Source organism: Balaenoptera borealis, assembly GCF_965194805.1.
Source record: "Balaenoptera borealis genome assembly, chromosome: 5".
NCBI lineage: Eukaryota > Metazoa > Chordata > Mammalia > Artiodactyla > Balaenopteridae > Balaenoptera > Balaenoptera borealis.
In genome coordinates this window covers 123,858,782-123,885,758 of record NC_138862.1, presented here as the reverse complement: position 1 = coordinate 123,885,758, position 26,977 = coordinate 123,858,782, and the positions used below count along the sequence as shown (strand labels likewise).

Genomic DNA, 26,977 nt, shown 5'->3' with positions numbered 1-26,977 from the left:
GACGTAGTTCCTACCCAAGGGAAGTTTCACCCTAGTAGGAAGATACCGACAACTAAATAGATAATTAAAATATAGTGTGGATGCAAAGACAGGACAGCACAGGGTGCCATAGGAGCACAGACGAGACAAATTAAACCCAGAGAGCCCAGAAGTAGGGCTCCAAGACATCCAGTTAAATCTGAATTTCAAATAAACAATGAATACGTTTCTAGAGTATGCCCCTAATATTGTCCTGTATTTTTATTTGCTATATCCGGCAACCCTATGTGGGGATGATGTTTAGAAAAGTGTCTTAGAGAAAATGATACCTAAGATGGAAAATGAATTATCAGTATTACTTATCCCCAACAAATTTGGGGACCCCCATGCGGCGAGGATCTGAAACCCCCTGACAACAGCCAGGGAAGAACTGAGGGCCCATGCCAAAAGCCACATAAGTGAGCCATCTTAGAAGCAGATGTTCCAGACATAGTCCAGCCCTCAGATGACGACAGCCCTGGCCGAGGGCTTGATTACAATACACGAGAGACCCTGAGGCAGAATCGTCCAGCTAAGCCACTCCTGGCCCTCAGAAACTGTGTGGGATAATAAATGTTTGTTGTGAGCTGTGAGGTTTCAGGGTAATTTGTTATGCGGCAACAGAAATGCTCTGCCCATCAGAGGAGTTCTGCATCCTGTAAGAATGGGCCTATGCTAGTACTCCATTGTGCTCATTCGTGGCTGAGAGCAGCCCCCATCAGTGTGGGTGGCCTCAACAAGAATGAGGCAGTGGATCCAGAGGGGCCACAGCTGCCACTGTCAGTCAGTTAACGCCTCCCTTCAAGCAGGAGATCTGAATGGTGTATTTCCACAGCCTCCATGGGATAACAAAGTTTGTTAACGACAGCCTATCCTTTCTGAAACAAAATACTTTTAAAAGATCTTTCTAAAATTACAAAATAAAAAATATTTCTCTGAGATCAGCTTAATCACTTAAGGGAACTGTGTGAAAATAGAAACACAAGCAAAATAAGAGAAAAAATTAGCAGAGCTAGGAAAACTCCAAATCTTGGTTCTCAGCTTGATTTCATGTACGTTAAGAATGGAAACTGCTCTGCCAACCAAGAAAATAGTTTGTTCCTGGGTGGGTTGTTTTGACTCTCCCATCCAGAAAGGAATTTCTGAAACTTAAGGATAACGTGCAACTGAAGAGCTGTGAACTGTGGTTAATCAACTAATCCAGAATTCCTAAGAGTATCTGTTGAAACAATTTGAGTGTTACGAATTCCATAAATTATTTTATTCCAAAAGATTAAGTGATTGCATTCTAATTATCTAATACGAATAGAAAAATCTCAGAGAAAGACATTTCCTTCCTTTTCCAAAAATACAGGATGAGTTGGAAGGGAGTAGGTAATAACAGTAGAACTAAATGTGGCTGCAGGGAGATGCTAGAAGCTTTCTTTGACCACAGGCCCCAGACTCAGCCCCCTTGGCTTTACATAATAAGGTTTTCTATCCAAACCATCTCAGAGGTCATATGCTATTATGACACATTATTCCCCAGGCCAGTTCAGCACCAACTGAGCTTAGTATGAGTTAATGCTGGAATCCTTTAAAGTCTGTGTTCCAGATATACCAGATGTTACTTTTCTCCTTATGGTTTGCAAAACAGTCACAATTATCTTAACAAGATCCCCAATTCAAATTTTACAGAAACTGAGATAAGGACACTGCCTTAAAAAACTTACCTCCCCAGGATAGTACAATTCACTGATTTAAATAAAGCCTGATCTAACCTATGTTTTCTAGAAATTTCGATGTGAATTAATATTTTTAAGTAAACTTTTAAATTTTATTTATTTATTTTATTAAAGTTAGTTGATTTACAATATTATATTAGTTTCAGGTATAAGCCGACAAGTTTTAAAATATCCAGTTCATTTAACAATCACCTTGGGATACTAATCCAAGAGAGAACACAGCGAACTAAACAAATAAAATCTAGACTATCTTTGAATTTGAGTATCTGATATTACAGAATAAAGCAACAGTTACTTAGATATTTTTATACAAAATTAAGTAGCAGTTTTATATATTTGCTTTGATCAATTATATAAAATTGAAACACACATTAAACAAAGCACTGAAGTTTCAGGTCTAAGCCCTGTGCATTTTCTTTGTAGCCACTCTAACACATATGGTTAAGATTTTCCAATGACTGTATCCAATGTTTCTCAACAACTGGGTTGGTTCATAGTGAGGTTTAAAGATCTGGAACCAAAAACCAAGGAAAGCTTTAAAAAACTGGCAGCAAATAACAATTTCTAGAGGATTAGCTGTCTTTTCTAACTAAACAATACACTATAAAATTTTGTGATCCAAAGTAGAAGAGAGTTGAGGAAAAAAACATTCAACACAAAGCTCTTTAATGTCATCTAGGATAACAGATGCTGGTCAGACAGTTTCACTGTTCCTGATCTCTCTGCCTCTAGCTTTCTTTCCTCGTATTTGGAACTTCTTTTATTTTCCTCCTCTTAAAGCATTTTTTCCCCTAGTTCTCTTTGTTCGTAAGTATCCAATATATATTGTAGAATTTACTTCACTGATACACCTTAACTAATATTATGATAACACTAACCTTGTTTTTTATTTTAATGGGAATTTGAATAGACTCTCCCAAATTAGAACTATTAAAAAAAAAATCACTAAAATGTATAATATCTCCAGTGATTTCACGATTTTACCTTTCTCTCCTCTGACTTGTCTATGGGGTTATCTTGAGAAAAAGTTCCATTTTAAAAAATTCCACTAATAACAATTTTCTCTTATTCATTTCAAATACCCATTTTTAAACTAAAGATCCAAAATTTGAGAGGAGTGGACAAGTGGAAACGCCAACAAAACCTGAGAAGAGAAAAACTTGATAGTGGAATTTTGTCTTTGTTTCATCCACTCAACAGATAGATGTTAAGCCCCTGTGAGTCACTTACGTAACACTGTGCTAGGTACAGGTCCTACTTTGTCTCAAAAGCCTGCCACTACAATATAATTTTAAAATACCAACGAGGCTAATAAGATTATACATATATAATTTACATATTATATATATAACCTGGATTTTTTTTTACTGGAGAATTTAAATTATTTTGTGCTTTCCACCTTGTTCTAAAGACTCAGCCAATAGGAAGAAGGGAATAAATTCTGAGAACTATACTTTTAGAGTTAGGAATAAGGGTATCAGTGGATAAAACAGAAAGAAAATCAAGATGATAAGAACATTTCAAAGTTATCAAAGCTCTGAAAGTAATATAAAAATCTGTGTAGTCTGCAGAAATACAAAGCATCCTAAGAGACTACTACAAGCAACTCTATGCCAATAAACTGGACAACCTGGAAGAAAAGGACAAATTCTTAGAAAGGTATAACCTTCCAAGACTGAACCAGGAAGAAACAGAAAATATGAACAGACGAATCACAAGTAATGAAATTGAAACTGTGATTAAAAGTCTTCCAACAAACAAAAGTCCAGGACCAGATGGCTTCACAGGTGAATTCTATCAAACATTTAGAAAAGAGCTAACACCCATCCTTCTCAAACACTTCCAAAAAATTGCAGAGGAAGGAACACTCCCAAACTCATTCTATGAGGCCACCATCACCCTGATAGCAAAACCAGAAAAAGATACTACAAAAAAAGAAAATTACAGACCAATACCACTCATGAATATAGGTGCAAAAATCCTCAACAAAATACTAGCAAACAGAATCCAACAGCACATTAAAAGGATCATACACCATGATCAACTGGGATTTATCCCAGGGATGCAAGGATTCTTCAATATACACAAATCAATCAATGTGATACACCATATTAACAAACTGAAGAATAAAAACCATATGATCATCTCAATAGATGCAGAAAAAGCTTTTGACAAAATTCAACACCCATTTATGATAAAAACTCTCCAGGAAGTGGGCATAGAGGGAACCTACCTCAACATAATAAAGGCCATATATGACAAACCCACAGCAAACATCATTCTCAATGGTGAAAAACTGAAAGCATTTCCTCTAAGATCAGGAACAAGACAAGGATGTCCACTCTCACCACTATTATTCAACATAGTTTTGGAAGTCCTAGCCACGGCAATCAGAGAAGAAAAAGAAATAAAAGGAATACAAATTGGAAAAGAAGAAGTAAAACTGTCACTGTTTGCAGATGACATGATACTATACATAGAGAATCCTAAAGATGCCACCAGAAAACTACTAGAGCTAATCAATGAATTTGGTAAAGTTGCAGGATACAAAATTAATGCACAGAAATCTCTTGCATTCCTATACACTAATGATGAAAAATCTGAAAGAGAAATTAAGGAAACAATCCCATTCACCACTGCAACAAAAAGAATAAAATACCTAGGAATAAACCTACCTAGGGAGACAAAAGACCTGTATGCAGAAAACTGTAAGACACTGATGAAAGAAATTAAAGATGATACAAATAGATGGAGAGCTATACCATGTTCTTGCATTGGAAGAATCAATACTGTGAAAATGACTATACTACCCAAAGCAGTCTACGGATTCAATGCAATACCTATCAAATTACCAATGGCATTTTTTACAGAACTAGAACAAAAAATCTTAAAGTTTGTATGGAGACACAAAAGACCCTGAATAGCCAAAGCAGTCTTGACGGAAAAAAACGGAGCTGGAGGAATCAGACTCCCTGACTTCAGGCTATACTACAAAGCTACAGTAATCAAGACAATATGGTACTGGCACAAAAACAGAAATACAGATCAATGGAACAGGACAGAAAGCCCAGAGATAAACCCACGCACCTATGGTCAACTAATCTATGACAAAGAGGCAAGGATATACAATGGAGAAAAGACAGTCTCTTCAATAAGTGGTGCTGGGAAAACTGGACAGCTACATGTATAAGAATGAAATTAGAACACTCCCTAACACCATACACAAAAATAAACTCAAAATGGATTACAGACCTAAATGTAAGACCGGACACTATAAAATTCTTAGAGGAAAACATAGGAAGAACACTCTTTGACATAAATCACAGCAAGATCTTTTTTGATCCACCTCCTAGAGTAATGGAAGTTAAAACAAACAAATGGGACCTAATGAAACTTAAAAGCTTTTGCAAAGCAAGGGAAACTACAAACAAGACAAAAAGACAACCCTCAGAATGGGAGAAAATATTTGCAAATGAATCAATGGACAAAGGATTAATTTCCAAAATATATAAACAGCTCATGCAGCTCAATATTAAAAATACGACCCAATCCAAAAATGGGCAGAAGACCTAAACAGACATTTCTCCAAAGAAGACATACAGATGACCAAGAAGCACATGAAAAGCTGCTCAACATCACTAACTATTAGAGAAATGCAAATCAAAACTACAATGAGGTATCACCTCACACCAGTTAGAATGGGCATCATCAGAAAATCTACAAACAACAAATGCCGGAGAGTGTGTGGAGAAAAGGAAACCCTCTTGCACTGCTGGTGGGAATGTAAATTGATACAGCCACTATGGAGAACACTATGGAGGTTCCTGAAAAAACTAAAAATAGAATTACCATATGACCCAGCAATCCCACTACTGGGCATATACCCAGAGAAAACCATAATTCAGAAAGACATATGCACCCCAACGTTCACTGCAGCACTATTTACAATAGCCGGGTCATGGAAGCAACATAAATGCCCATCAACAGACGAATGGATAAAGAAGATGTGGTATATATATACAATGGAATATTACTCAGCCATAAAAAGGAACGAAATTGGGTCATTTGTAGAGACTGTCATACAGAGTAAGTCAGAAAGAGAAAAACAAATATCGTACAGTAACACATATATGTGGAACCTAGAAAAATGGTACAGATGAACTGGTTTGCAGGCAGAAATTGAGACACAGATGTAGAGAACAAACATATGGACACCAAGGGGGGAAAGCAGTGGGGGGAGGGGTGATGAACTGGGAGATTGGGATTGACATTTATATACTAATATGTATAAAACGGATAACTAATAAGAACCTGCTGTATAAAAAATAAAATTAAATTAAATTAAAAAAAAATTTTTTTAAATCTGTGTAGTGCTTTAAAAGTATTGAGTGTAGTAATGTTCCTGATTACAATCGCCAACAGTCTATCAACTTATCTGTCTTTGCCAAAAAAATTTAAACTCATCCTACTGAAGAATTTTCATATGAGAACATAACTTCAATTATAATATAAGTTAATAGGAAAATAAAATTCAATTACAAAAATACACTTGACAGACTCGGTATTTTACAATTATATTGTGAGATCACTAATTGTAATATCCCCAAACTGAAAACTACCCAAATGCCCAATTGCGTTAGAATGAATAAATAAATTATGGTTTAATCACACAATGGAATATTACATAACAATGAGAAAAGATCAACTACAACTACATACAATATGGATGAATCTCACAAACATGTTGAGCAAGAAAAGCAAGTCACAAAGAATAAATGTTGCATGATTCCATATGTAAAGCACCAAAACAGACAAAAATAGTCTATCCTGTTAGAGGTCAAGACAGCACTTAGCCTTCAAGAGGAGCACAAAGCATGCTTCTGGGGTGCTGGTATTTTGCTTCTAGTTTCGAGTGCTGGTTTGTGAAATTTCACTGAACTGTACACCTGTATTTGTACTTTTCTCTATATATTTCAACTAAAACTTTATATATATATATGTGTGTGTGTAAATATACGGCATGAATATTTTCATTACAAAATACCCCATTCTGGATACATTACAAAATGCAGAAAATATATAGTACCAATCAATCATAATCTCATGTTCTAAAAGATACCTGTAATTTGATGTATTTCCTCATTTTTCTAAAAATGTCACATAGTTAAGAACATAGAATACATACAATTTTACTTAAATGTGAGAGGTTAAATTATATCAAAACATACCTACATAAAATAATTATGTATATTAAGCATTTTCTATTTTCAAAATGTTTTTCTTCATAAGCAAAATATGACTACAAATTTAGCTATCATATACATACATACACAATTTACTTTAAAATCACCTAGTAATATCCTTCTGTGTGTGAGCTACTTTTTTGCTATTTACAAACAATGCTATGATAAATATCTCTGTCTCTGTCTATATTAATTATAAGTCAAAATTTACTTCCTTAGAAGAGATACCTAGAGATAGAATTACAAGAGCCAATGTTTTTGCATTAAAATTAGCAAAAGATAAAATATTGCTATAACATGAGGACAGAGGTTTGAAAAAGCAACAAAATGGATAGCCTATCCTCCTTTCTTCACTCGTCTTTTCTTTTAGAAGTGCTCCTTAGGCAGTAGAGTCCTTTCGTAAAGCAAAAATCTGTGGTTTGCAAGTCTAAGACGTGAGGCTTGATGATACTGCAGTACTAGACACATAGAAGGTACTGGAAAAAGTTTTTCTGAATTGAGTGAAAAATCTTAGGCAGAAAAGTCAGTCTGATTCTACCTTTTGCTTAATCCCCACTTCTTCTACATACCCTTAGAGTAGTAATTCTCCAAGTGTGGTCCAGGGCTAGCAATATCAGCTTCACCTAGGAACTTGTTAGAAATATGAATTCTCAGACCCCACCCCAGACCTACTGAATCAGAAACTCTGGAGTCAATCTTTATGAGATGCCCTCCAGGTGATTCTGTTGCTTGCTAAAATTTAAGAACTACTGGACTAAAGAACTCTAAACCTCCAGGCATACTAAGAAAACATCACCTTTATTAATCAGGGAATGGAAAAAAGATAAATAATTTTTAGAAACTATTACTCTAATTGCACTTTGCTCATCTGAGAGACTGAGGGTCTTCGTGATAGATAAGTGTTTTCATCTTCTGTTCCACTTCTTTTAGATTTGTGATTTACATGTCTGCAGTGTCAGTCATGCTACTCGTCACACTTTAATGGGTCCCAAATGGACTCACTAAAGGGGATGTAAAGGATGTCACTGAAGAAAAGGATGACAAAACAGTTCCTGGCTTATTCTGAGATATGCCAAAAATTGGATTTAATTAGTTTCACAGGCAGAAAATGAACGAAGTAATTTGTATTACCAGTAAATCCTGATAGCAATTTCCTTTTACTTCAAAATACAGCTTGTAATTAAATGTATTCAGGCTGGTCTTTTTCAATAATTTAACCAGCAACTTGCAGACATTTTCTACATAATTGATACAATGATAAGGAAAGGCTCAAATATCAAAGGAACACTGAAGGAAGTAAAGGAGAAGAGAATTACTATTTTATTGAGCACCCACTACATGCTAAGTATTATCCATAAAGCTTTACACATGAGAGTTAAATGAGAAAATATAATCACTCCAAGGTAGGTATTACAATCACCAAAGCACAAATGTGAAAATCAGACAGAGAGATTTAGTATATTTTCGATGTTATCAATTGTAGATTTAGTAAATAGCAAAGCTGAAATTTGAAGCTCTGCTTCAATGATTCCAAAACCTGAGCCTTTTCAAATATATCAAACTTACTTTACAACATGAAGCAAAATACAATGTGTTTTCATTAGAATGAATTAAAAACTCCTAAAGAAATACAGTTAGTAAAATTTTAGCAAATTTTATTAGTTTTCCTATTTAGTATTTTTTAAAGACACAGCTTTAGAAAAGAATATTTTAGCTACCATTTTTATTTACTATGTAATTTATAAAGAAGAGGAGAAACCAGGTTAAATGCAGAAGAGGCAATTTAGTCTTTCCTAAATAACATTTGCAAAACACTGTGTTGGCAACAAAGCTGTTAAACAACTTTAAGGCATGACTTTTGATATTTTGCTTTTAGATTTGGCAACTCATGCAAATTTTATGTTGGTCATAAACAAGATAAATTTAAATGAGGAAATTCAAAAAAAGAAAACATTTAAGAAGTTGATTTTAGAACTAAATTCCAATTGACAATCAAAATTATCATCTTCCCTTAGTGCTGTGGGTTTGAAATTAACCAGTACCAATAGTTGTTACCAATAGTAAGCAAGATGGCTAGCTAAGTTAAAGGTGTGGAAAAGTTTTCTTCTAGAAGACAGTGAGCCATATAGGAATAGGAAATAAAAACAGGCAATTAGATCAACTCCATTTTCCAACTACCTAGCAAATAAGAAATCACATAAAGAAGGACCTTTTAACATCAACAGTATTCTACTCTGCCAACTAAGTTACAAGCTGATTCACTGAAAATGAACTTTGAAATACTACAGAAGCAAGACTGCAGATATCCTTTCCTCCAAAAAGAATAATATCCATTTATCATACTTTCATAAGAAATAGTGACTAGTTATTTCAAGATATTAAAAATAGGTATCATCATGTCACGCTCTATAATAAAGCAATTTATATTAACTATCAGAATAGAGAATAAAAATTTATATTAAAAAATGGGAAAAAAAGCCATTTTATTTGGTCTCAGGTACAACATACTGTGTTATCAAAATTATTTATAAATCTACAACATGCAATCAAAACACAGAACAAAGTTATGTAATTCTACCTAACCACAATATACATTGCAAAAGCAGTTAACAGGAAGATAAAAGATGTAGTAAGCACAGTCTATTTAAAAACATTTTAATTTTTCCTTTATTTTTTGTTTTAAATCAGGAACTTAACTTTTATTTCTAAAAGATAATTCTTATTTAATTTTAGTATTTAATTATGTAGTATGGTAAACTAAACATGATTACTGAAATAAAACTTATCTTGTAGATAAACACAAGAGAAAAAAAGATCAGAAAAATACAAGAGAGAAAAAGATCAGATGGCACGGGTCCTACAGGAAAAGCAAGCTACTGGACTGAACAGGTTGATAAAACTACTTGTAGAATGGGTTAGTCTATTATCAGATCATTAAGATATTTTTAAATATCCTGAAACCAAATTCAGATTCAAAAGGCAAAGCCAGAACCATTCACTGTGTTTATTAAAATACAATCTCTCAGTAAGCCTCACACAGCAAGAGAGGCCAAACTTACCCTAACATGACCTCAGATTTAGAAGCCTGCCAAAGAATTTTCATAGAAATAGCAACCAAATGTTGCTTATACCTACTGTTCAAAGTAATATAAAATAAAACAAAGCTTACTAGATATTTGAGGACTTAAATCTGTGAAGTAAAATTTAAAAAAAAAAAAGGGGGGCAAACGTTAGCAGCCTTTTTAATGAAACATATATAACTCCAAAATATACAAGCTACTCTATTTTTAAGATTTTGAGTACTGAAATAATCTCTAACACCAGTTCCTTACCCTTTCACCTTTCCAGCTCCTTTTAAACTTTTTCTCATCAAGAAAGGTAAGTTCTCACATTCCCTTCTTAGCAAACATGCATTCATATGGTCCCTATAAGGAGTCATTCCAGCAACACTTTTGGGAAAACTCTGAATTCCTTCTCTTTCTACTGCCTTACCCACAAAATGCTTTCTTTTATTCCTGTTTCCAGGCTGTGAAGATCTTTTCAAAAAATGTTACAAAACCTGAGCAATTGGCTCCACTATAAACGTTATGTACTCTGTCTAACCTCAACTGGTTCCCTGCTGTTACACAGGGATTCCAGAATCATCTCTAGATTATAAGGGGTTAAAAATAGTACAAAACAGGCTCTGATCAACAATGCTCTCCAAATGGAGAATTCATAAGCTCCTCTCAAAATTAAGTGGTGTTAGGCTTCCCTGGTGGCGCAGTGGTTAAGAATCCGCCTGCCAGTGCAGGTGACACAGGTTCAAGCCCTGGTCCGGGAGGATCCCACATACCACAGAGCAACTAAGCCCGTGTGCCACAACTACTGAGCCTGCGCGCCACAACTACTGAGCTCACGTGCCACAACTACTGAAGCTTGCATGCCTAGAGCCCATGCTCTGCAACAAGAGAAGCCACCACAATAAGAAGCCCGCGCACCGCAACGAAGAGTAGCCCCCGCTCGCCGCAACTAGATAAAGCCCACGTGCAGCAACAAAGACCCAACGCAGCCAAAAATTAATTAATTAATTAATTTTTAAAAAAATTAAGTGCTGTTTATGCAAGGAATCCAAAGTTTTTGTGACATGTAAAAATCAATCAATGTAGTTCACCATATTCATGGGCTATAATTACTCCCACCATATATAATCACTGCAATAGGTGCAGAAAAAGAACATTTACCAAAATCCACCATTCATTATCAAAACACTCAGAAAACTTAGAGAAGGGAAACTTACTCAACCAGATGCAGGGTGGCGCTATGAAAACTCTACCAGCTAATATCATACCTAATAATAAAAGACTTAATACTTTCCTCCTAAGATCAGGAACAAGGCAAGGATTTCTGTTCTCTCCATTTCTACTCAACCTTGAACTGGAAGTCCTAATCAGTGACATTAGGAAAGAAAAGGAAATACAAATTGTAAAGGAAAAGTTAAACTTTTTATTTACAGATGACATGAGAGTATATAAGGAAAATCCTAAAAAAATCTACAAAAGAATTACTAGAAATAAGTTTCACAAGGGAGCAGGCTACAAAAACCAGCTGTGTGTCTACATACTAGCAAAGAACAACTGGATATTGAAATTAAAAATACCATTTACAGGGACTTGCCTGGCAGTCCAGTGGTTAAGACTCCACACTTCCACTGCAGGGGGCACATGCCTGCTCCCTGGTCAGGGAACTAAGACCCCACATCCCACATGCCACGCAGCGTGGCCAAAAAAAGAAAAGAAGAAAAAAAGACACCACCAATAACAAAAATATCATTTACAAAAAAAAAAAATCCTGGAACTAATACATGATTATAGCAAGGTTGCAGGATACGAGGTTAATAAATAAAAGTCAACTGCTTTCTTATATACCAGCAATGAATAACTGGAGTTTGAAACTACGAACACAAGTCCATTTACATTAGCACCAAAAAATGAAATACTTAAGGATATATCCAATAAATATGTATAAGATCTATATGTGGAAAACTACCAAATTGTGATGCAAGAAATCAGAGATCTAATTAATGGAGAGAGAAGTCCACGTTTATGCACAGAAGAATTAATATTGTTAAGATGTCAGTTATTCCCACTGATGTACAGAGTCGATGCAATCTCAATCAAAATCCCAGCAAGTTATTTTGTGGATATCAACAAACTGATTCTAAAGTTTATACGGAGAGGCAAAAGACCCAGAACAGCCAACACAATATTGAAGAAGAAAAGTTGGAGGACTGATACCACCCAACCTCAAGACTCACAGTCATCAAGACAGTGTGGTATCAGCAAAAAAATAAGAAAATAGATCAGTGGAATAAAATAGAGAGCCCAGAAAAAGACCTACACAAATACCTTCAACTAGACTTTGACAAAGGAGCAAAGGCAATTCAATGGAGAAGGGACAGTCTTTTCAACAAATGAGGATGGAACAACCAGACATCCACATGCAGGAAAAAAAAAAAGAATTTAGACACATACTTTACACCTGTCACAAAATTAACTCAAAATGGATCACAGACCTAAATGTAAACTGTAAAACTCCTAGAAGAAAAATAAGAGAAAAATCTAACTGACCTTCAGTGTGGTAATGACTTTATAGATACAACACCAAAAAGTGTGATCCATGAAAAAAAAAAAAAAAAAAATGAGGCTTTAATGTTGGACTTCATTAAGATTAAAACTTCTCTGTGAAAGATACTGTTTCTCTAACTACCAGATAAGGAACATCAAGTCTTTGTGTATCCTTACAAGAAACATGATACGTGTGTTTGTATGTCACTGCTTTTTAAACAAATGGTTATTCGGCACATTGTTCTGCAATTTTCTTTTGTTAACTTAATAATGTGTCTTTGTAGATCATTCCATATTTGTACATAGCTTTCTCACTCCCAATTTTACACCTGCATAGTACTCCATGATATGTATTGAACATCATTTATTTAGCCAGATCTTACTGATGGATTTACACTGTTGCCAATAATTTTGCTATTACATACAATACCGCAAAGATTAAATGTTATTTCCCAAATTTATAAACATATCAGTAGAATACATTCCTAAAATTGGGACTGCTTGGTCAAAGGAAATGTGAATGTTAAATTAATAAATACTGTGAAATTGCTTCCCATAAAGGTTATGCTCCCACCAGCAGTATAAGAGAGCACATTATCCTACACCCTTGACAAGTGTTTTATCAAACTTCTTAATACTCGCCAGCCTTATAAAGTGAAAAATGGTACTCAAGTGTAATTTTAAATTACGTATGGTTTGTGAATGAGGTAGAGTGCCTTTTTATCTGTGTTAAGAACCATTAATGTTTTTCTGTGAACTGTTTATTCATAAGTTTTGCCCATTTCCTAAAAATTGGATTGTTGGGTAGATTGTTCCTTTCATCACAATACAATATTTCTCTTTGTCCCTTTAATAGACTGAGGCTGTTAGTATATTTATTTAGTATCAATATTGTTTTGCTCATGGTACATCTTTGGCCATTTTTTTGTTTTTAATCTTCCTTAGATTCAAGACTTGTGAATATATTTTTAGTTCGAAAACAACTTTCTCGGTGTTCCAACTGTATCCTCTTGAGAGCTTCCATTCTTCTTTCTTCCTGTCATGCTTTCTCTTACCTTTTCCATTAGTTCTGCCCCCATAGGAGGAATCTGATTATCCAGGGATATTCCCTCTTTTGAGTTGCTGCATTCCTTTTAGTAGGTTGTCATTTCCACAGCTGTAGGCTACTGCAATCTCTTGGACAGTGCGGAACTGGCAGTGAGTAAAAGATACACATATTTTCAATCTGATGTGCAAGCAATGAAGGAGCTGGCAAGGTGGCACTGCTAGCTCTGCTGAGGACATAAAGGAGCAAGAGGAGGATACACGGCAGGGCTCATCTACCTGCAGGGACACAAGCAATTTAGCCCACAGCAGCTGCCCGAGAAACGCATACAGCTTACAGGCAAATATGGCCTCTTTCACATGCCAGAACCACCCAAAGATATATAGCCCAAGAAACAGCATGTACCTCTCAGATAATGAAGGAATCCCTGATCTTCAACAAAGGTTCCACTGGGCTTTCAACACTATAATGAAGCCCTGAGTTACAGTATCTTTTTCTTTCATTTTAAAAAATAATACAGGGCTTCCCTGGTGGTGCAGTGGTTAAGAATCTGTTTGCCAATGCAGGGGACATGGGTTCAATCCCTGGTCCGGGAAGATCCCACATGCCGCGGAGCAAATAAGCCCATGCGCCACAACTACTGAGCCTGCGCTCTAGAGCCCGTGAGCCACAACTACTGAGCCCACGAGCCACAACTACTGAACCCGAGAGCCACAACTACTGAATCCAAGAGCCACAACTACTGAAGCCCACACACCTAGAGCCCATGCTCTGCAATAAGAGAAGCCACCACGATGAGAAGCCCACACACCACCATGAAGAGTAGCCCCCGCTCGCCGCAACTAGAGAAAGCCCGCGCACAGCAACGAAGACCCAACACAGCCATAAATAAATAAATAAATAAATTTATAATAAAGTAAAATAAAATAAAAAATAATACACAATTACATGATTTATGACAAGGATATATGAATACTCAACTACTTTCGAATCCTCTGCAACTCGCCTGGCTATGGCAGAATATAATCATCTTCAGGCTTGTTCTTATTTTAATTAATTATGTAACTTTTAGACCTCCAACTCTTAGATAGATGCCCTAAGACAAAAAGCTCAGAAACCTTCCTCACTGAATACCTTAACACTTTGTTTCAAAAAGCATTCAAAGTAAGTTCCTTCTTTATACGTTTCTCAAAGGTTAGATAAATAAATATTTGCATTAAAAGTCTGGAAATGCTATGGCAAAACAAGCTGTTGCAGTTCAATGTTTACTTAGTATGCAAAAGGGAAGGGAGGGGAGGGATAAATTAGGAGTTCGGGATTAGTAGATACAAACTACTATATATAAAATAGATAAACAACAAGGTCCTACTGTATAGCACAGGGAACTATATTCAATACCTTGTAATAACCTATAATGGAAAATAATATGAAAAAGAATATATTTATATGTATAACTAAATCACTTTAATGTACACCAGAAGCTAACACAATGTTGTAAATTAACTATATTTCAATAAAAAATAAACTTTTAAAAATTTACTGAGTACATATAACTGCGCTAGATGTCAAGCTAGACTCTAAAGACAAAAATATGAAAAAAGACCCTGGGCTGCCCTGGTGGTGCAATGATTAAGAATTCGTCTGCCAGTGCAGGGGACACAGGGTCGAACCCTGGTCCAAGAAGATCTCACATGCCGCGGAGCAACTAAGCCCGCGAGCCACAACTACTGAGCCCACGTGCTGCAACTACTGAAGCATGTGCACCTAGAGCCCGTGCTCAGCAACAAGAGCCCGTGCTCACCACAACGAAGAGAAGCCCCCACTCGCCACAACTAGAGAAAGCCCGCACACAGCAACGAAGACCCAACACAGCCAAAAATAAAATAAATAAAACATAAATAAATTTATATACATAATAAAAAGACCCTGCCCTTAAAGAGCTCAGTCTAGTAAAAAAAGAAAGGCCAATCTTATAAAGAAACACAATATAATGTGATAAGGACAATAATAAAGTATGTACAGGGTCCAAAGGTTAACACAAAGGAGGCTCAGTAACAAGGAGGTACAGAAGAATTCGTGCTCAGCTAGATTTTAAAGCATAAACAGGAATTTGCCCAGTGGCCAAGGGAATTATAGGTAGAAGGAAAGACACACATTCTTTCAACAAAGTTCCAGTTTGGGACAGCTACTATGGAATAGTTACTTTGAAATATCTATTCTAGAGAAACAGTGATGAATAAGATAAAAAGTCTCTGACTTCATGGAGTCAGGTGGGGATCAATAAGTAAATCAGTAAATTAAAGTCCAGTGTGATAAATACTGCAATTGGGATAATCAGAGACTATTAGAGGCTTATGGGCCAATTGGGTATAAGACCTAAACTTAGATGCTAGGAATGAACAGAAATTAGCCAGGTGAAATGTATTTCTATCAGGAGTGAAGTGAGGATGCTGTCAGAGAGGTATGGCATTATAGGTACAGAGAAGAGAATACAGAAAGACAGAGAGAGAGAGAGAAAAGGGAGGGGAGGGGAGGGAGAAGAGGGACAGACAGACAGAGAGAATGTAGTTCAGTGTGGCAGAAGCATAAATGTCTGAGATAAGGCTAAAGATGAAAGCAAGAACCATATCATGAAGGATCTTTTAAACTGGAGTTTGGACTTTATCTTGAGGGCAATAAGGAACAAAAAATGTTTTTTTAACTTGGGAAGACTTGTTCAGATTTGTGTTTGAGAAAAAGTATGTAGCTATAGTACAGTGAATGAAACAGAAAGAAATAAAATCTCAAAGCAAGAAAAATAGCTACAGTAATCCAGGAAATAGTTTATAGTAGTCTGAACTAAGATAATAGCAATGGAATAGAGAAAGTGGGTGGGGAGAACTGAGGTATTTAGCTGGAATCAACAAGTCTTGTAAGTGCTGGAATCAACAAGTCTTGTAAGTGATTTGACTGGGAGCAGAGAGGTCAAAAGGAGTCAAAGATGATGCTTCAGTTTCTGGTTTGGGCAAAGGGTGAAAGGTACTACTGTACTATCCAGTAAGATAAAGAAAAGGGAAAAGTAGGTTTTGAGAGGGTGAAATAATCACTTTAATTATGGACAGATTGAGTCTGAGATGCATATAAGTTATTCAAATGAAGGTGTCCCATAAGCAGTTAAATATACAAAAACTCAAGACAAAGGTTTGGGCTGGAGGTACAGATTTGAGAATCAACCATATACAAAGTAAAAGCAGTGAGAATAGACGAAATTGCCTAGGGAAAATGTACAAGGTGAGGGAAAAAAAACTAAGACAAAAACCCCATGGAACACTAACATTTAGAAGACAAACAAAAGAAGAGCTAGGAGAGTAGACTGAAGGGAACGGCCAAAAAGGAAGATGAAAATATTAACAAGAGGAAAAGGAGTAAGCACTTAATGAATGCTTACTATGTGCTAGGTGTTGTACTAAGTGATATACGCACACTACCTCATTTAATCCTTACATACCCTATGAGCAATTTACCATTATTATCTGCATCGTTACAGATGTGGACATTTTGGCTTAGAGAGATCACCTTGCTCAGATTTACACATTTGGTGGAGTATAAGAAGTGCAACCAAGATTACACCCTCATCCTCCAGAGCCCTTGTTCTTAACCGCTACACTGTACTGCTTCCTATAAGACTTAAAAAGTGTGGTATCACAGACACAAAGAAAAACAGTGATTCAAAAAGAAAGACACCACCCCAGTAACGACGAGCTCGCTTAGCAGCAAGACCTTGATTTCTAACAACATTCTCTATAAAAAGGAATCAGGACTCTTTCAGAAAATGGCTGATCTGAGGAATGGGCAGGAAATATGTCAAAGGGACACAGAAAAGCAACTGAACGCTCCCAATGGCCATAGTCCTAACAATCTGAGCAAAAAAACTGAAGTAGTATTGGACTATGACCCGGACTATACACTAAATATCCATGAGTCCATACTGGTATAAAGAAAGAATTAACTAACTAACTAACTAAATAAATGGAGGAGAAGAGACAAATCTAGGGTGGAAGAATTCCAAACAAATCATGTAGATACTCACAACTCAAAGAAGTGGAGCAAACTCTCCACTCCTCAAGTGTGGGTTCCACATAATGACTTCCTTCCAAAGACAATGGTATGGAAAGGGGGAAGGGGTAGAGAGTACCTTTACAGTAGAGAAACATGACAAACACTACATCAGCCAAGTGACCAAGTGTCACACCAATAATGATAAGTCATGTTGATACCCTTAGTATGTTGTGATGAAAATGGCCCTTTATCTCTGCGGTCTTTCTCTCAAAAACCTATAACCCCAATCTAAGTATGAGAAAAACAATTAGAAAAATCCCAATTCAGGGACATTCTACAAAATACCTAACCAGTACACCTCAAAACTGTCAAGTTATCAAAAACATGGAAAGTCAGACTTCCAGTATCTCAGGATACTGTCACAGCCAAAAGAGGCGAAGGATGCATGATCATGAAATGTAATGTGGTATCCCGAATGCTCTCCTGCAACAGAAAAAGGACATTAGCTACAAACTAAGGAAGTCTGAATAAAGTACGAACTTCTATTCATTATAATGTATCAATATTGGCTCATTAATTATAAAATCTGTACTAGAATAATGTAGGATGTTAACAGTAGGGAAACTGAGTGAGGGGTTTATGAGACCTCTCTGTACTATTTCTGTGATTTCTCTGTAAACTTAAAACTGCTCTAAAATTAAAAGGTTATTTTTTTTTTGGGGGGGGGGGCACATTAACTGTGCCAAAAGCTGATAAACCGAAAACAAAAAAAGACAAAATCAAGAGCAGTTTCAATGGATTAATGGAGTCAAAAGCCAGATTACATTGGGCAGAGAAATGAATGAAAGCTGAGAATGGGACTCTAAGTGTATAGCTTCTTCCAAGAAGTCTGATAATGATGGGGAGAACAAATGAGAGCTGGAAGTAGAGATTAAGTTGAAGAAAATGTTTTTTGTTTAAATCAAGGTATAATTCACATACCCAAAAATTCACTGATTTCCAGTATATACACAAGGTTGTATAGCTACAACCACTATTTCCAGAACATTTTCATGACTTCAAAAAAAAATGGTAAAATTAAAGAAGGCTTAGACAAGTTGAATATGTTCACAAATAAGAAGACATAGCATTGTTAAGATGTCAATAAAACCAAAGTGATTTAGAGATTCAATGCAATCTCTATCAAAAATCTAACAGCCTTTTCCACAGAAATGGAAAATGTAATCTTCAAATTCATGCGGAATTGCAAGAGATCCTAAATAGCCAAACAATCTCGAAGAAGAATAAAGTAGGAGGACTCACACTTTTTGACTTTGAAACATACTACAAAACTACAGTAATTAAAACATTATGGTATTGACATATGGACAGACATATAGACCAATGGAATAGAATAAAAAGTCCAGAAATAAATCCTCACATATATGGCCAAATGATTTTTGACAAGGGTACTAAGACCATTCAATGGTCAAAGGACAGTCTTTTCGACAAATGGTACTGGGAAAACTGGATATCCTTATGTCAGTTTGACCCTGACTTTGTATCATATACAAAAATAAACTCAAAATGGATCAAAGACCTAAACCTAAGAGCTAAAACTTTAAAATTCTCAGAAGAAAACATTGGGGAAAATTTTTGTGACACTGGATTTGGCAACCATTGAATGGAAATGACACCAAAAGCACAGGCAATAGCAGAAAAAAATAGATTAATTGGACTTCATCAAAACAAAGAAGTTTTGCACATCAAAGGATACTATCAAGAAAGCAAAAAGACAACCTGATGAATGGGAGAAAATTTTTGCAAATCATTTCTCTCATAAGGAATTAATATCCAGAACATATAAAAAACTTCTAGAACTCAACAACAAAAAACAAATAATCCAATTCAAAAATGGGCAAAAGACTTGAACAGACATTTCTTCAAAGAAGATATGTGAATAGCAAATAAGCACAAGAAAATACGCTCAATATTACTAGTCATTAGGGAAATGCAAATCAAAACCACAATAAGACATCACTTCACACCTATAACGATGGCTATAATAAAAATAAGTTAAGTGTTGGCAAGAATGTGAAGAAACTGGAACCCTTGTGCACTGCTGATGGGAATGTAAAATGGTACAGCTGCTGTAAAAATCGAAATGGCAATTCCTCAAAAAATTAAAGATAATTCTATTATTTGACCCATATGACATGTGACCCAGCAATTCCGCTTCTAGGAATATATCCGAAAGAACTAACAGCAGGGTCTCAGAAAGATCTCTGTACTCCCAGTTCACAGCAGCGTCACTCACAATAGCTAAAATACGGAAGCAACCCACGTGTCCACTGATGGATGAATGGATAAGCAAAATGTGGTACATACTTAAAATGGAATGGTATTCAGCCTTAAAAAGGAAGGGAATTCGGCCATATGCTACAACATGGGTGAACCTTGAGGACACTGAGCAAAATAAGCCAGTCACAAAAAGACAAATACTGTATAATTCTACTTATATGAGGTACGTAGAGAGTAGGGAAAATCATAGATACAGAAAGTAGAATGGTTCTTGCCAGGGGTTTAAAGGAGGAGGAGAAAATAGGGAATTGTTGAATAGGTGTAGAATTTTAGTTTTGCAAGATGAAGAGTTACGGATATGAATGGTGGTGATGGTTGCACAATGTAAATGTACTTAAATGCCACCAAACTGTACACTTAAAAATGGTTGAAGTGTTTTACCACAATAAAAAAAATTAGGGAAAAAATGACAAGCATCAAGGCTTCAAGTGTCTCTTTCATTGCTTCAGAATACATTTAAATTCTTAGAATACTTCTACAGACCATTTCTACTCTTAAGCTAGCAATTTCTATACTGAAATACAGATTTCTCTAGCCTTCTCTCCACCTTAGACATACATAGCCCACCTCAGACATAAAGCCTTTGAGGAAGCTGATGTCTCTCTCACAGCTATCTGTATTGTAATAGTAGACACTTTTGTTTTTACCTTTGTATATGTGTAATGGAAAAATTTAAACATATACAAAGGAAGAGAGAAAAGAATAATGAAACCCCATATAACTATCACCCAGCTTAAACAATTAACCAACTCACAGACAATTCTGTTTTATCTGTAATTCCACTCACTTTACTCTTCTTCCCTCACTGGATTATTCTGAAGCCAATCCCAAACACCGTATCATTTCAACCATAAAGATTTCAGATGTTATTTCTACATACTAAAAGATACTGTTGAATGATACATAGTGAAAGATACTGACAAGTGTCCTGCACAAATTCTTGTATGGATGGGTCAGATTTCTGATATAAGCATTCCCCCAGTAAACCATCTATTACACAAAGGAATTACATATATATTCATTCATTCTACTGTATTCCTTACAAGTTAAACCACCAGCAAATAGGGTCTCTCAAAACACACACACACACACACACACACACACACTCTCCCTCTCTCTCTCTCCCCACCTCTCCACCTCTCAGAGGTAATTGACTTTTTATATGATAAAAGTTCTTTGGAATATGATAACACAGTAATATTATATAATTATTATACATAAAGTAATTCTTCATTTAACTGCTTATTTTATAAAACAAATGCAATAAAACTAGCTCAATGCAGAAAATTTTTATTCAACTGTCCTTACCTTTTGTTGGACTGAGATTCTGATCTATAAATCCTCTTAATTCTGCATTTGTAGAAGTCAAACCAACCTGAATAAAATAGTTTAAAAAATTATACACAGGATCTTAAATAATATGTGATCACTTAATAAGCTATTATTAATAACCTTCCACCAGAAGTCCATATCAAATATTATACATTGTCACATAAAGATGAGTTAATGATATCAGCTATAGGAGCTGGATTAAAACACTGCCATTTTGCTTGAAATGGGAAAAATAATGCACTGTCCAGATCAAGATAAAAATTAATGAAATAATGTTACTTATGAGCAGATGTGAGATCTACAAATTTTACTGATGGTTTTTTTTGAAAGCAAGTAATCTGGCAACCGTGAAGTTGCCAAAAGATATACCAAAATTCCACCCTCATTGCTGCCCTTAATTTTTACTGTTCACAATCACTGCATATAATGCTTTTAAACATTATGACATGTAATGGACCAAATAAAGACCATTAATACCACAACGCAGACGTGAGGTCCACTGGCCTTGGGTTCATTCTCCAGTTCATCAAGCCCACTATATGTATGGTTGTGGTCAAGTCACACAAGCTCTCTATATCTCGGTCTCCTCGTCCATAAATTAGAGGCCGCTAAAGATGCTTACCAATTCAGGTTGTTAGATTAAGAAAAAGAATTCATGTAAAGCACAGGGCTTGGCACAAAGTGCTCAATCCATTTTAATGTTCATTACTGTTTGTAAGATACTTGAGGGACTACCTAAAGCAAGTGTGTTTATAAATTCTCCTTTAGACAATTTATTTCTTTTAATGTGATGTCTACTGGACTACTTGGAATCATAAGCTGAATATGGTAGTATCATCAAGCGGAGTTTTAAAATTTCATTATAGATAGAGCCAGCAAGAAAAAAACCCCTATTTTTAAAAACTTGTCACAAAGCAAGTATCCAATAAATGGTTCTACTATTACTACTGTATTGTTTTAATCCTTGTAGATTTGTAAACTTGAAACATCCATGCTAATTTGGTACCCCAAACATCCTCTCAAAGTACTAACACACTGAAAGGATTTTAAGGCACACAAAGCTCTGTAAGTTTGTATCTCTGTACTTGCTTTATGTTTTTAAACTATCCACTGCTTTAACACTGTATATTCTTCAAAACCACTCATTTGATACTTTATAATTTCATAATATAAGAACTAATTATTTCATTATTTGGGAATTCAGATGTTCTACTAATAGCTATTTCTTTTTTTCAAGAGATACTACCAGAAATATTTCTACATATCGTTCACACCATAGAAAAGTAATTCTGACGCAAACCTATGTCTGGCATCTAATATTAAATTTTTATGGAAGCGGCTGAAGACAGAGGCATCTAAAACATAGCCTAATTCTATGTAGATAATGGTGCAGATCCTTAATCCTGTCTAGCTTCTCGTAAGTATTCTATTAGAAGTAAAGTAAACCTTTTGCAACACAATTTCCAAAAAAATACCACTGCATGGATTTCCAGAGTTGCTCACAAATACTAACGTTAAACGTTCAATTTGTAAATGCCAAGAGTTTACTGTGGCATCACTAACATGCCTCTCCTTTTTAAGCTCTTCTACTACAAAAAAAAGAGAAAGGCGAAATTTTTGTTGGTGCTCTACTATAAACAGAAAGCAAAGAAGGCAAAGACAGCCTTTAATATATTCCATGCTTAATACAATGTGATTATTTAATACATGTATTACAATAACTTCAAAAGTATCAGTTTATACCTTTTTGTTATTATACAAAGATAACGGCAAAAACCTCAACCAAAACCACATATTCACAGTCGAGAGTTCAGTTACTGGAACTGTTACATTTAAACACCTGCTCTTACTGTTCAACTTTTGCTACTTCTAAGTGAAGTAGCAAACGGATTTGGAAACGTTTTAAGCAGCTGTACACCTGCACCTTAGTGAACAACAGGTTATACCCCAAAAAGATAAAAGTCAATTGTAAATCAATAGTGTGTGTAATTTTGGTCTCATGGATGGAGGGGAGGTGTTTGTATTCAGAGCTTAAATAAATACTATTAAATTTATTTAATTAAAACTTCAAATATGTATTAATTTCTGCTTTCATAAACACTGTATAAAGATTCAAAGAAAAAGTAGATTTGCAAGTAGAAAAAGTTGGGTAGGAAAGGCATTTAAAAATATTAGCTATTCTTTCTTTATTCTGTCCATTTAAAAAGGATCTTTCTATATAATGTTTCTCAGATCAAGAGAAAAAAGTAAACTAATTTTACGTAAAATTTTTCATCTAATAAGATCCTGAGAAAAGTTTTCTATCAGGATATTCAAACACTGTGCTGCATACTGTAAGCAGTCACTAAATGTCTATTGAATAAAATATATCCAAAGCCCAAATGTTAAGAGTCAAACGATATTCTCCAATAACAGCATTATAATTTCACTGATCTTTAACATTTCAGATTGACATAACTGAAAGATTCAAAGCGAGATGGTCTGTGGTCAAAGTTCAGCTCTACCATTCATTCACAAGCAAGGTGTTCTTGGAACAGTCACTGCAAAATGAGGATGACGATACACATGTGTACAACAAACTCAGACAGCTCTTCAGACCAAATTAAATAATTATGTGAACATGTTTGTTAATGGCAAAGCAATATTCAAGTTTGGGTCATTAATTCAAAGGGCAATGGCTTTACTACTTCAACACTGACCTAGACAATTCATAAGAGAGACACAAATGACCAATAAACATAGAGAATACCAATTTGACCTAACTAGCAATTAGAGAAATGTAGTAAATTACATACCATTTTTTTGCTGATTAGATTGACAAAGATTAGAAAGAAAATAAAGGGAAATGGCACTCTCATACACCACTGGTGAGTTTGTAAATTGGTGCAATCTTTCTGAAATGCAATTTAGCAATATGAATCAAAAGTCCATAAAGTACATACTCTTTGGGCCAGTAATTTCATAAGACTTTTGTTTCACGGAAATAATCCAATGAGTAAACAGAAATAAACAAAAAGTTAAAAAAAGAGAAAAAATGGAAATAATGGCCAGTATTAGGAAACTAGTGTAATGTCCATAGCATAGATAACATAAAAGAGCCATTTAAAATGATGTTACAGAGTTATCAAGACAAGAAAAGGTTTTCATCATAGAGACTAAGCTAAATAGTAGGTTACAAAACAGTCTGGCCTCATTTTTATTAAAAAAAATATAATACACATAGATTTTGGTATATATATATATGTGTGTATGTGTATATATACATATACACATACACACATATATATATATACCAAAATCTATGTGTATTATATTTTTTTTATATATATATTTTTATATATGTATTTGTGTATATACCAGATGTGTTCTTAGGCAGAATTTTGCTGATAATCTCTAGGCTAGTTTCTTTTCTTTATCTGTACTTTCTAATTTTTCTGTAATGAGTATTATGGTTTACATATTGTTAAAAGATTCTTTGACAAGGCAAAAAATTACACCTCAAATTATCTTTCAAATCCTTTATTGTATACTAAGTGAACTTAAGTGAGAACACATCTGCATTTTTGGTCTAGAAGAGTATCACTGGATACTAGATAGTACCTGATAACAATTTTATCCCAGATACAATGAATATATTGCCAGCTCTGCAGAACTTCCTTTTGCAAAATGAAACATCCCACACTCCATGCAGTTCTGGTAGGGCTGTTCATCTTAGAGCCTCAAATGTGCTACGACAACACGAGTGGACCCATGACCCACAGTGAAGCAGCAAACAATTTATGGTACCCTACTTCCTTCTCTACAATGACTTGTCTAAGCGTGTAGGCCAAGCAGAGTCAACCAAAGCTCCTCCATGGAATTTGAAATATAAATGCTAGAAAAGAAAAGTTCCCTCTCTTCTTCTGAGATAAGCATTATGAGGCCAATGTAGGCTATTATGCCACCATATAGAGCCAAGAGATGGAAAAAGGGAGACAGAGCCCTGACGCCCATCATTTCCCTGAATCCGGTTGTATTTGAAGCCATAGTACTCCAGACTTTTCAGTTATGCCAATCAACACATTCCACTTTTTGCCTGAAGTGATTCTGAATAGGGTTTCTAACACCTGTAACCATAAGGGACCTAGGATGGCTTGGCTGAGGCAAAACTAACGTTTCACAAAAAACTGTTCTCATAAGAGAAATGCAAAATGAGAAACAGAAACTGAAGATGCAAATATTTGAACGTATGTTTAATAATGCTTCCATAAAACCTGGACAACCTCTTCTATATCTAAGAGTCACTTTTCAGCGGCATGTGACACAATTATCACTCCCCTCTTCTTGAAACACTGTCTTCACTTGGCTTCCACATCATCAGGGTAACGTTCTTTCCTTCCTTTCTGTCCATTCCTTCAGTGTCCTTTGCTGCCTCTCCTCCTCCCCAGTTGTTGGAGATTCCCTGCGTTCAGACCTTGGTCCTTATGTATTCTCTAGCCACGCATGAACTATATAATCTCATGGAATCATACTGCTTTAAAATAATCAATCTAATATGAAATGACTCCAAAATTTTTAGATCCAGCCCCAAGCTTTCCCCTGAGCTCCAGAGTCATTATTGATCATTATATTAACTGCCTGGCCAATATCTCCACCTGGATGTTTTCAGGTCCCTCAACTTTAATATATTCAAAACAATTTTTGAGTTTGCCACAAAATCCTGTACTTCCCCAAGGGTTCCTCTTCTCATTAAACCGCAAAGGCACTTACCCAGTTACACAAGCCAAATGCTGAGCAATCTTTAACTTCTTCCCTGTCCCCAGATCCTAATTACTCAATAAGTCCTGGTGGCTGTCCCTTCAGATACATCCTAGATTCAACCACTTTTCCCCATCTCTAATATCATTACCCCAGCTCAAGTCATCATACTCTGATGTCTGAACTACTGGGACAAGTACCAAATGAGTTCCCCACTTCTACTATGCCCCTCTTCAGTCTGTGCACTCAGCAGCCAGAACAAGCTTTTGAAAATGCTAAGTCAGGACATGAAACCATCCTCAAAACCTTCAAAGCTCCCCACTGACATTTAGAGCACACGCTGCTCACCCCAGTGTTTGAGGCTCCCCATGATCTGGCTCCTCCCACTCTCCCCGGCTTAATTGCTCCGCTCCGTCTTATCAACTGGTCCTTTGCTGCTCTTTGAACAACCACACTTTCTCCTGCCTCTACCTGGAACGCTCTTTCCCCAGATATTCACATGGCTGGCTCCTTCTTCTCGCACTGAGACTGAAGAGCATTCTTCTGCCTAAACATCATTTCCCTAAAGAGGACTCTTCTGAACAACCTCGCTGAAAGAGATCTCCCTCATCGCTGTCACTTTCTCTCCTCTTACCCGGTTTTACTTTTCTTCGTAACAGTTATCGTTACCTGACATTATATATTTACCATCTTCTCTCACTACACTATGAACCCCAAGAAGGTAGGAGCCCGGAACAGCGTCAGACACTTCTATTAGTTGGAGAGAGATGGGGAGGGAGGAGATGAGAATGAGTCGCTCATGGCATTGTAAACTGGTATGAGCCTTCCAGTAAGTACCTCGACAAAACATATTAAAAGTCACAAAAATGTTCTTATCTATTGCAGAATGGCTAG

The 26,977-nt window shown here is 35.7% G+C and overlaps 1 protein-coding gene across 9 annotated transcripts in view; it reads right to left on the bottom strand.

Moving 5' to 3' along the window:
* Window positions 1-26,977, bottom strand: part of TFDP2 (transcription factor Dp-2) — a 186,212-nt gene that overhangs the window by 109,316 nt on the left and 49,919 nt on the right. For 6 of the 9 annotated variants that reach the window (XM_082393780.1, XM_082393774.1, XM_082393778.1 and 3 more), the window contains one exon: window positions 21,323-21,389. The exons of 1 other annotated variant lie outside the window; for it this stretch is intronic. In XM_082393780.1, the coding sequence (XP_082249906.1) occupies window positions 21,323-21,389 (67 nt within the window). Of the gene's footprint in view, window positions 1-13,646; window positions 13,666-21,322; window positions 21,390-26,977 lie in introns of those variants that run through there. 2 more of the 9 variants (XM_082393783.1, XM_082393781.1) reach the window with 2 other exon arrangements.